Below are 12304 nucleotides of genomic sequence, written 5' to 3'. Positions count from 1 at the left end.
GAAGGAGGACCCGGGAAACTATAGGCCAGTTAGTCTTACCTCAATCCTGGGCAAGCTTTTTGAGAAAATTATTCTGGCGCATATCCACGAGGGGCCAGCAGGGGAGATCATGCTTAGGGGCAATCAACACGGGTTCATCAGTGGCAGGTCCTGTCGGACCAACCTGATGGCCTTCTATGATCAGATCACCAAATCATTAGATGCAGGGGTAGCAGTGGACATAGGACTGGACTTTCGGAAGGCCTTCGACACTGTCTCTCACCCTGTTCTCATTAAGAAACTGGGGGACTATGGTGTCGACACCCACATAGTCAATTGGGTCACCAACTGGCTGGAGGGCCACATGCAGAGAGTGGTGGTGGATAGGTCATTTTCGACCTGGAGAAATGTGGGCAGTAGGGTTCTGCAGGGCTCGGTCCTCGGGCCCGCACTGTTCAACATCTTCATCAGCGACTTGGACGAGGGTGTCAAAAGCACCCTGTTCAAATTTGCTGATGACACTAAGATGTCAGGGGATGTGGGCACACTAGAAGGGAGGAATAGGCTACAAACAGACCTAGACAGGTTACAGGGGTGGGAGGATGAGAACAGGATGAGATTCAAAACCGACAAGTGCAAAGTGATGCACCTGGGGAAGAACAACTGGCACCATACCTACAGGAACTCCATTCTTGTCAGTACAGAGGCAGAAAAGGATCTTGGAGTCATCACTGACTCCAGGATGAACATGGGCCAGCAGTGTGGGGATGTAGTCAGGAAGGCCAACCACACCTTGTCATGCATCCAGAGATGCATGTCAAGCAGGTCCAAGGAGGTGATCCTCCTCCTCTATGCGGCACTAGTCAGGCCACAGCTGGAGTACTGCGTTGAGTTCTGGGCGCCGCACTTCAAGAAGGATGTGGACAACATGGAGAAGGTCCAGAGGAGGGCCACTCACATCATCAGGGGGCAGCAGGGCAGACCCTATGAGGAGAGACTACAGGACCTGAACCTGTTCAGCCTCCACAAGAGAAGGCTGAGGGGGGGGGGAAATCTAGTGGCCTGTTACAACTAGTCAGGTGGGACCAGCAGGCACTGGGGAAGTCCCTGTTCCCCCGAGCACTACCAGGAGTGACCAGGAATAATGGTCACAAGCTGGCAGAGGGTAGATTTAAGCTAGATATCAGGAGGTGCTACTTCATGGTCAGGGCGGCTAGGATCTGGAACCAACTTCCAAGAGAAGTGGTGTTGGGGACCCTGGGGGTCTTTAAGAGGAGGCTAGATGTACACCTTGCTGGGGTTGTTTGACCCCAGTACTCTTTCCTGCCATAGCAGGGGGTCGAACTAGATGATCTACTCAGGTCCCTTCCAACCCTAGAAACTATGAAACTATTTATAGGCCGCCACCAAGTACTCCAAGCCTTTGCTTTTCCAGGCTGAAGAGTCCCATGTCTCTCAGCCTTTCCTCATAAGACTTGTTCTCTTATCTTCTGATCATGTGCATGGCTGTCCTCTGGACTCTCAAGCTTTTCCACATCCTTCCTAAAGTGCGGAGCCCAAAACTAGATGCAGTACTCTAACTGCAGCCTCACCGAGGCCGAGTACAGCAGGAGGAGGACTTCCTGGGTCTTGCCTGAAATGGATCAATAGATGCAAGCCAGGGTTTTGTTTGCTTTATCGGGTGCAGCATCACATTGGCGGCTCATGTACATCTTGTGCATGGCTGTCTGGTGCCTCCAGTTGCAGGGGGGGGACACATGCCCCCCTGACACCAGTCAGCAACCAGGAGGGGGATCCCACTGGCAGGGTGGGAGGTCCCCCATAAGGCAATTTCACTGGCTCCAGGGGCACCAATCTCACTCATTATAGAAGCAGCCGCACCACTTCCGGAGCTCCATGACCACTTCCAGAAGTGGCACGGCCACTTTTGCTGGTATCCTTGCTCCCAGCCAGCGCTTGCAGGGTGGCTACTGGTGCTCCTGCCTGCCCGCTGGCTACACGGGGGGCATGGCTTGACAGGGGGCATTCTGGTACTCCCCGGGGGCTGCACATATGCCCTCATGCACCCCTATATATCACCCCTGATCTTGTGGTCAATCATGACCGCCAAGTCCCTTTTGGTCATGGTGCTAGCAAGTGTAGCACTGCCAAGCCTACAAGTGTCATGCGGATTTTTTTCCCCCCAAGGTGGAACACCTTGCATTTCTCAGTGTTGGGTGGATCAAAACTTGATGGCATTCACCTTGCAAGCCATCCAGGTCAGCCTGAATTGCCAGCCTATCCTCTAGGGAGACCACACTTCCCCATAGTTTGGTGTCATCACCCTTTGGTCATTTTTAAACACGTAGGGGCTTAATACACCGGACAGCAAAGCACTTTAATTAGAATGGCTCTCTGGGAACCACTCTAATTAAAACACCTAACCCCACCCCTGAGCACGCATATAGGCAGCCTTAGTGTTTAAAATTTTAATACAATCTTAGTTTTATTACATTAAAGCTTTGATATAACAAATCCTTATGCAGTCTAGGTCCTAGCTAAGATTGTTTCTCTGTGTATTTTGAAGCACAATGGGATAAAGCCCTAGGCTAGCAATCCCTAATGTTTATTGCATTTCCATTAAGTAATCTGCATTTTCAGTCCATTGCCCACCTCCTCAAAAACCAGGGACTTAAAACTTACTGATGATTATTTTCAGAACATGTTTACATTATATTCTTCAGGTGGCCCATCTCTGTTCCCCAGGTATTAGCTCTCTGAGTGGGACTGCCAAACAGAACCCAGAACTACTTTCCCCTCACCATACAAGTGATGAGTCAGCAGCAGCTCATCTCTCTGGGCTCCAGGTATTTTATCTGATCTCAAAGCAACCCAGTTCATCAGCCTACCCTTTTGGCTCCACTGGTCCTCCCTACTTACAAACTGTCAAAAGCCTGAAGAAAGTACATTGCAATAACTGAGACATGGGATGATGCTGGCCTGGACAAAGTTTAAGCTACGTTGAGGGAAGTCCAAACTGAAAATAAAGCACAACAAGCCTGAGTGGCAGGCAAGTGATCACAGGATGTTAATACTGCTTTAATTACAGTTAAGCTTCCTAGGAAGGGATCTTACAAACAAGTTTTGTTGGACAACTTTAAGCAAGGAGAACCTGAATATCACTGGTGTGTCACTGGCTATGAAGCACTCTCATCAGATGCAATGCAGAGGCATTCATGCTCTTCCAAATCCACAGTTTAGATACAAAAACCCAGATTAAGAAACAGTCTCAAAGATGTAAGACTGCATGTAACTTTTTATACACCCTTTTCTTTTTAATACGATATAGTTGAAAAGTTAGTGGATGATGTAATAAGCAGTTTGAATAGGACTTTGAATTGCCAATTTTAGATGCAAATATAAAAGACTGTTTATTTCAGGCAGTGATCCCATAGTCCTACAATTAAATTCCTACTGAGATCACTAGCAGTTCTACATTCAAAGGGATTGCAAGATTAGACTTGACTCCAACAAATTGTGTTAATTCTTTTACACAGTCTAAGGACTTGTCTATGCGGAAAAATAGTAGGGTTCCTATAAGCATCCAGTTCCCTTGTGCATCCTTGTTCCACATCTCCCTAATATAACCATGTTGGTTAGGGGCATGAAAAGATTATACTGCTAACCAATGAAGCTCTGATGGCAAACTCCTTCCACTCAACCTGGACACCACTATGCCACCAGAAGAGGGCTGCAGGCAAGGAGGGTCAGAAGAATAGGCTAATGACACATGCTACTTTACATATATGCTTCTACTATGGCCACGGAGGGAAAAGACATAAGAATGCCAAGACAGACTACACAAAACTACAAAGAGAGAATATGGAGCAAATGTCCACATAAGAAGATAGTGCAGGATTGCTATTGTGCTTTAAATTCACACCCTAACCTAGTATACAATAGCTTCCTTATATAGGTAAGTTCCAAACAAAAGCTTTTATACAGTTCACCTCCAAATAAATTTAAAAAACCCTAACAATAAATTGTAAATAGGGTCCAGTCTATACTGCCTGATTATGTAGCAGGAGTTATTGACTTGTGAATTTTTAATAAACTACCATAAAAACAAACTATATGTGATTTTTAATGCATAAACTATCAGACCTCAAAACAGCTGGATTTTAGTTTACAAAACAGATTCCCCCCACCCACCTAAATAAAAATATTCCCAATTCGGAACTTTGTAAGTGTTTTCAGTGCATAATCTGAAGGGAAAATGCAAAGTAAACTACAAGTGCAAAAAGTATATTTTGTCTCCAGAGTACGCAACAGAAAATTATTCGTAAGTTTCATGCACTTTAGACCATAACCGTGAACAAAATTGTTTCTCTCCCTAAACAGACGCAATGCTTTATCCAGAGAATGTCACAAGATAAAAGACACTTCACATATTAACTAGGAAATATAATTAGATGTTTTCAAGCATACTTATCTTTTCTTAATCCACTGGTGGCAATTATTCTAAAACAAAAAAAAAAATTACATGGACAATGGAATGAATCTTTAAAAAGTTATGAAAGCAGGCCAGAAACCATTTAACTCTTCAACATAAAACTTAAAAATTACATGATAGATGAATACTAACTTAACAGTCAGAAGAGAAAATAGTTTGTAAGTTTGTTATCGTGTTTCAACACGAGTCTTCTCCACACTGTAAAAGACAACTTTAAAACAAGATTACTGCAAGCAGCAGTATTAAAGATGTTAGCTACAATTCAGCTTTATTTTCAAGTATATTTTAGTTTATTGTGACTGAAATTTTTAAAAATACTAATGCTTTCTGACTGCTTATTGAGTAAAATGAACTGAACAAAACATGAATTTGTGGCTGCTGTAACTAGAGCAGTAGTCAGCAGTGTTTTTGGGCTGAGTGTCAAACACACCTCAACCTTGACCCACACCTTGACTTGGTGTGCCGGGGCAAACAACAGGGGAGAGGCCACGGTTGTGCTCCCCAGCCCGTTCCTGCCACTCACCCCAAAGTGCACATGCAGCTGCTGCTACCGCACAGCCAGTGCCAGGGCTCCAGACCTTGGTGCAGCTGTTTGCACTTCCCTGCTGCCTGCCACAGAGCACAGGCTGGTTGCAGCAGGGCTTGCAGTCTCCCAACCACCTGGGCCAACTGGGATATCCTGAGCAAAATGGCCTTGTGTGCCATGCTTTGGCATGGTTCCAGGGGTAACAACACCTGAACTAGAGTGATTCTTCTCTGAACTGAGCTCCTGGCCAGGCTTCTGCCCAGTAAGGCTGTATGCATGAAGCTCCAACCCTCTGGCCTTTCACAGACCAGAGAGCCTGGCCTTTGGTGGGCACAGCTGGAGTGGCTGATGTGCCTCCTGCCTGACCCATGTGGCCAGGTTGGGCAGGAGCCACACCAGCTGCTGCAGCTGCATCCACATGGCCCAAAGCAGCACACAGAAACACCATGTAGCACCAGCCCAGCCCAGCTGCATGCCAGGGACTCAAGGCTGAAGAGGGGGAGCAGGGAGAAAGCAAGAACACAGTGTGGCACCTGCCCAGCCAGGCCCAGATAACCCATGGCTCCCTCCCCCCTCATTAGACCCTGGCATGCAGCTGGGCTGGTGCCAAATTGTGGGCTGGTGCTGTGCATGCATGGATGAGCAGACAAATACACGCAAGCTCCCCGTGGCACTCCATGCAGTTGCTCCCTCACCCCGAGTCCCCAGCACGCAGCCAGGCTGTGTGGGTGCTGCACTGTGTTCCCTCACGGTGCTTCAGGCCACATGGGTGCTGGAGTGGGCTGGCACTTCTCCTGCCCAATCCAGCCACATGCCAGTGACTTGGGTAGGGGGCACAGGGAGAGCTGCAGAGAGCTCATGTATGTGTTTGTCCGCGCATGCATACGCAGCTCTCAAGAGCTTACCAAAACTTGCTAAGTGGCCCTCCAGCCCAAATAATTGCCCACCCCTGCTATATGGGCATGATGTTAAGCATTTTTTAGTTTTCTGATTTTCATCAGAACAAAAAAGGTAATAGATTCATAGATGTTAGGGTCGGAAGGGACTTCAATAGAGCATCAAATCCAACACCCTTCATAGGCAGGAAAGAGTGATGGGTTCAGATGACCCCAGCCAGATGCCCATCCAACCTCCTCTTGAAGACCTCCAGGGTAGGTGAGAGCACCACCTCCCTTGGGAGCCCATTCCAGATTTTGGCCACTCTCACTGTGAAGAAGTTCCTCCTAATGTCCAGTCTAAATCTGCTCTCTGCTAGCTGATGGCCATTATTTCTTGTGACCCCCAGGGTTGCCTTGGTGAGTAGAGCCTCACCAATTCCCTTCTGTGCCCCCATGATGAATTTATAATGAATTAACAAATTACATGAAATATCAGAATTGGCCAAATGCAGCTTTCAAAAGCTGCCACATTACGTATCAAACACAAGGAAAGTTGTCAAGCTGAACATGAAGCCCTTCAATTGACCCTACTTTACTTGGCCAATTAACCCCAATTAACTGAGTCCCTGGCCAAGTTGCAAGCCTGGTCAAATAATCATGCAAAAAAATTAACATTTCAGTGACATTTGTCATAATTACAGTTCGTAATGAAATGCTGCAATCATGAAAGTACTAGTACTAGGAATACCCAAATTATTCTAGCTACTAGTATTCTCAAAATACAAAGCAACACTACTCAAAGGTCTCGAGGAACAACCGTATCATTTGGATAAGCAGGTTTTGGACAAAGAGCCAAGTTAACGAGTAAATTCTGAAAAATTTGCTTCAGAACTGGGAACCTAAAATATAATCTTCTTAAAGCATTCTGGTAAATTCCTTAGCTTTAAAAGCAAGCTACTTTTTGGTTCTCGTAAGATGAAAATAAACTAACTGCAAAACAGTCTTTTGAAAGTCATCTGGTATACAGAACCATACAACACTACATTCTCTTCTAGTCATGGCTGTCTCTGGGGGGAGGCTGGCAAATTGGGGCAACTGCCCTGGGCCCTGCGCTTTGGGGGCCCCCCAGAGCTTGATTGGCTTTGCATCCAGCTGCTTGCTGGCCTTTCCCCCACCACTGCCACATCCAGGCCCCGCACAGGCTGATTTGCCCCGGGCCCCTCACCCTGCTACGGTCATTTCTGCCCCCAGTACAGCCTGGGTGACATAAATCATGGCCAACATAGAATTCAGGAAATAAGTGGTGTACTATATCCTAAAGAACACAGAAATACTATGTACTTGTTTACCTGGGAAAGCTTGAGGAGTTATACCCACCTTGTGAACACTGTTATTCCAAAATAACAATGGCTTTTTCGGTTTTGTTTAAACATCTCACAGTGAGCCATAAAATAAAACATACTCTTACACCAGAATAAAAGCATCTTACATGGACATTCATGCCAGTATGATATTATTTTAAGTCAAAAACCCTTCCCCTATAGACAAGGCCTATGCTTACTAGGTCCTCACTGATCTCAACAGGACTAAAGAAATAAACTTAAGCATTATGCATGTTAACAGGGATAAGGCCTTTCTGAAACATTTTGTTCAGGATGCATGAGCCATAAAAGAAGCCAGCTCATTTTTGCATAACTGTATTGGTCCTGCAGCACAAACAGGAATAGAAAGCTGCAACATACCATTTTTAGCCATTACAGAACACAACTGATCTTTTTTACTATAGCAGTTACGAATGTGAACAAACGGTAAGTTATTCCAGTGAAGTCTTTCTGAAGACAAAAGGAGCTAGTACTTTGGCAGGGGCTCATAGCTTTCCCAAAAAAACAAAAAGCTTACTTTCATGGCCACATGCAGTGTCTGGGCCCTACTGGTGAAACTAGTAAGAATCACAGAAGCAAAACTGGAGTTATCTGCTTGGCTGGACATTCCTAAAACTGGAAGCCAAAGAAGGGACAGTAGTGGAGACTTCACAATCCTCACAGTAGTGATCTTGCTCCTCTAAAACCATGCATAAAGGTCCAAGGTGGTATGGGAGGAAAAGCTCTCTCCGTTTCAGGAAAAAGAACAAGGAAAGGAATACATTTCAAGTTCATCACCTATCACTTCCCTACATTTGACTGTATTAAGGTAGGTTGTGAATTTAAAGCACAGATATTCCAGAATATCAACTCTCAATGGACACTTATTTCCATAAAGGGAGTACTTTCTTTTCCATATTTAACTTAATCCAATTTGAGGGCTATTTCAAATCAAATTCTCCATGCAGATAAGCCCGTTCTAGCTTGAGATATATTTATGAAAGATGGAAAGAACACCCTGGAAGAAATCCTGGCTATTCTCCACTTGCTGGGAAGAACTGGTCTTTTCACCAAGGGGTTTCACCACACCTTTTCTACCAGCCTCTATAGGCAACTGGTAATTTTTTCAGTCTTCAGAAGATACAGAAGCTGGATTATTACTTTGTGTTTTCATGTCACGAAAAGCCACAATTGGATTTTCTGAAGGCAGTGCTTCTTGCCTGCAACAGACAAGAATATAATTTCCTTTTAAAAAGCAGTATATAAAGAATAAATGTGTGGAGGCTAAGTGATGCAGTCACAGGGACATAGGCTCAAAGCCTGCTTGAAAATAGATCCCAAAAATCATATTAATTAAACAGACACATGAAAGTTCTTTCTAGAGCAGCTAAAAAAGGTACCCGTCATCTATTGTACATCAGCCAGTGACACTAACAGAACCTATCTTATCCCTGGCATTAAAGACACTGTCCTCCTTCTGGAGCCTCTTCCAAGAGCTCAGGGAAAAGAAACCATGGAATGGGCTTCCAAGGGAGGTGGTGCTTTTCCCTACCTTGAAGGTGTTCAAGAAGAGATTGGATAGGCATCTGGGTGGGGTTACTTAACCCCAGCACTCTTTCCTGCCTGGAGCAGGGGGTCAGACCAGATGATCTGCCAAGTCCCTCTGACCCTATAAAATCTATGAAACCAATAATGAAAGTAAATTCTGTCACGAATGCAATAAGCCAACTCCTGTAACTATCCCCTGCACTGAATAAGGATGTTCCACTCCTCCAGAAGACTAGTCTTTTAATCTCCAGCCCCACTTTAATCTGTTTTCATTGTGCTGCCTTTACTTAATTTGGTTCTGGTAATATCTTGTAACTTTACAATACCATATATAACACTGAAAATGTTTTTAAAAATTGTACGATGCTCTGCACCTGCTGAACTAAATCTAGTTCTCAAGGACCACTATATCAAGCAACCATCATGATTTCTCCCTCCAGTAAGCTATCATTGTGTAGATGAATCCCTACTTTCTGTCCAGTTACCTATGGCAGTGGTCCCACAGCCTACACCAAAATAAAAAGTGTTAAGTAGAGTGCACGTCCACTCTACTTTGCTCTTCTACCTGTATTGTCCCTTAGGCCCATTTAGGAGATGAGAACAGGGCCTGTACTCTTTGTTCCCCTACTTCCCTGTGTTTAAAGGCAATTTAAGAAGCTTTAATCCAGAAAATGTATATATTCTCTCCAGATTAGAAACTTAGTCTATCCTTGAAGACCAACATGATGAAAAACTAGTGAAATGACACCACAAGAGAATAGGCTGAAAGCTGAGCAACTGATGCCTTGTCTAGACTAGGATTTAGAGTATTATACAAGCTAGCGTGCTTATGCATTTTAAAGAGTAGACAAAGTGCTTTACTTTTAACACACCAAGTAAACTAAGTGGGGGAGGGGTCAAAGACTTTATGTAACATCATATTGCATGTTAAAGGCAACATATGCCTTGTCTACACTAACATCTTAAAACATGGTTGCTTTGTTAACAATCTACATTTTAGTTACTTGTCTACAAAGGGCTAGAAGAGAAAGTACATTTATTCCTACTGTTTAAAAAACATTTTGGGCACATCTATTTAGTTCCAATACTTAAGGGAAACTAGATTAAAAGAATGTTTTTGTTCAAAATTCAACATCCTACTCCTTCAGTTAGCTGTGAGCTCTTATACTTTAAATAAAGGCAAGCAGCACAAAAATTATGGTTTGGGAAAATCATTTAAGGTTAAATTAAGTTATTTTAAAGACAGACTCAAAGGACATTTCTAGACAAAGAAACAGAAGGTATTTATGATTGTGTGCGTTTCCTAGTTATGCTTTTGTAATTTACAAACCTTCCTTTTGCTAAACTTAAAAGTGAAAATTGGGAAGTACTTATTGTAAATTCTTCAGTTGAAGAAGAAACTGAAGAATATACCTATGTTCTGACCCTGGACTGGCAAATTTTGCCTGTGGTATCTCTTGAAAAACAGACTGAGGTAGCCATAAAATCTAGTATTTGTAAGTGTAAATAAATACCATAGTTTTTTAAAGAAAGACTATAGTTTTTACCAATTAATATATTTATATGGTTTTTTTCCAAGTACTCTTTCTTGATAGGTAACCTAGTCTGAGATTTAGGTTGTTAATGCCTAAAGCTGTTTAAAAGAAAAAGTTTTCCAGCCTGAACATATATGCCTCCTTTGACTGGTCAGAAGAGTCATCCCACCACTCACCAATTCATATTTTCATGTTCTAGAACAGAACTGTTTACCAAATCCAAAAAAAAAAAAACCACACCAAGATATCCCTCAGTAATCAGAATGCAATCTGTCATTATTCTAAACATCCATGACAACCTACACAACTCGCTTATTCAAAATGCCAGCCTAACGCATAACCTGTAAGCAGCAATTACGTAGAGATTAGTAGACAACGACTCATATTTGGCTCAGTACCGACATGTCGTGCATCTTCCATGCTTAATTCAGAGACAGAAATTCCGCAAGACTCACAGCCACGCCAACACGCGGGATTCGGTCACATGAGATAAGCGTCTTGAAGACTTACATATTTTTGATGTTCTAGAGTGCCCAGTGCACATACTAACAAGAATGAAGAAAAACTTGCTCACTGGACCCAAGCCTCTTTACAAGAAAAACCACACAGACCTGAATGTGCCTCTCACACCTGAACACACTGTGGCCTACTATGGTTTTCCTTTCTCTAATGCAAGGGATAAAGTATTTAAAACTTTTCAACGGTGTTTTCTCATTAACACCATCAGGTCCAAAGAAAACAAAGCCTTGAAGGGACTCTCCTTTTAGTATGTGGCAGGTAGGAACCCACCCAGACATGCTTCCTAGGTAGCCCCAAGCCAGCTCCCCCAGGGAAATCAAAGGGCACCGCGTTGCAGGGAAGCCATACAAGGCCTTCGGATGCCTTCAAAAGGCTGCTGGGAGCTGCACACCCTTAGCAGGCTCATTTCAGGGGCAGGTCAACCCCAGCGCCTCCCAAGCGAGGGACGGACGGCGTCCAGGACGAGGGTTGGGCTGCTCCACTCTCCTTGGGCCGGGGCTGCCCGCCCGCCCGTGGGTACACCAGAGAGGCTCCTACCCAGGTCCCCAAAGTTGTAATTTCCTAACGCGTCTCCAGCTGGGCAGAGCAGGGCCCCGTCACCCCGGGAGTGGCCGGGCCGGGCCGGCCCCTCAGGGGCTGAGGCCCGGGGAGCAAGGCGACCCGGGGCCTGGCCGGGCTGAGGGGCCAGCGCAGCCCGGCCCCGAAGCCCCCAGAGGCAGAGATGCCGGCCCGGGCTGGGCCGGGCCAGGCCGGGGGCAGTGGCAGCCGCCCCCCGCGCAGGCGCACGCAAGGGGCTGGGCGGGGGGTGGGGGGCTGACCTCCTCGCTCTTCAGCACCTCCTTGAACTCCCGCTTGATCCTCTGCACCGCGATGTTGGCCATGTCCGCAGCGGGCACCACCCCGCACCCACCACCACCGCCGCCGCCGCCGCCGAGCCGAGCCAAGCCGGGCCCCACGAGCTCCGCCGCCGCCGGATAAGTCCCGGCCCCACCAAAATGGCGGCGGCACCGAGCATGCGCGCTGCAGCGCCCGCCACTCAGGAGGGGCTGCGGGGCCGGGCTGCTCCCGCTCCCGGTCCCCGAGCGGGGCCACCGAGCTTCTGCCGCCTGCCCGCAGGGACCGTGCCACCGGCGGGGCCGGGGCCGAGTTGTGATGACACCGGTGTGACATCGCCCCTGGGCGCGCTGTTGCGTCCCGCCAGCTCCGCGTGGGGCTGGCGCCGCTGCCCCGCACCTCCGGCCCGGCACGGCCCGGCCTCCACTCCGCGCCCCGGGCGGCTGCGGCTGTGGCGGCGGGGAGGAGGAGGCGGATGCGGTGGGTGATGAGGCACGGGGTGCAGCCCCGGGGCCGGGAGTGATTATGAAGGACATTCCCTTGAGGGCCTTTTGCGGAAAGAGCCCGGCTCTCTCGTGCCCCCCAGCCTGAGGGCGCGGGGGGAGACTCGGTGGCTGCACATGCCGGCCCAG

At 46.6% G+C, this 12304-nt stretch overlaps 1 protein-coding gene across 2 annotated transcripts in view; it reads right to left on the bottom strand.

Moving 5' to 3' along the window:
• The window catches only part of UBE2K (ubiquitin conjugating enzyme E2 K), a 59969-nt gene extending 48160 nt beyond the window's left edge, over positions 1-11809 (bottom strand). The window contains exons 1-2 of one of the 2 annotated variants that reach the window (XM_019552846.1): positions 11657-11809; positions 4451-4479 (exon numbers count right to left, since the gene is read on the bottom strand). In XM_019552846.1, coding sequence (XP_019408391.1) covers positions 4451-4479; positions 11657-11719 — 92 coding nt within the window. In that variant the 5' untranslated portion in view covers positions 11720-11809. The remainder of the gene's footprint in view (positions 1-4450; positions 4480-11656) is intronic. The other variant, XM_019552847.1, reaches the window with a different exon arrangement.
• Positions 11810-12304: the final 495 nt, after the last annotated feature.

The sequence above is a fragment of the Crocodylus porosus genome, unplaced genomic scaffold (assembly GCF_001723895.1).
Source record: "Crocodylus porosus isolate Cpor-Errol unplaced genomic scaffold, CroPor_comp1, whole genome shotgun sequence".
In the NCBI taxonomy this organism is placed as follows: domain Eukaryota; kingdom Metazoa; phylum Chordata; order Crocodylia; family Crocodylidae; genus Crocodylus; species Crocodylus porosus.
The sequence above is the reverse complement of the archived record's forward strand: the minus strand, read 5'-3'. Positions and strand labels throughout refer to the sequence as shown.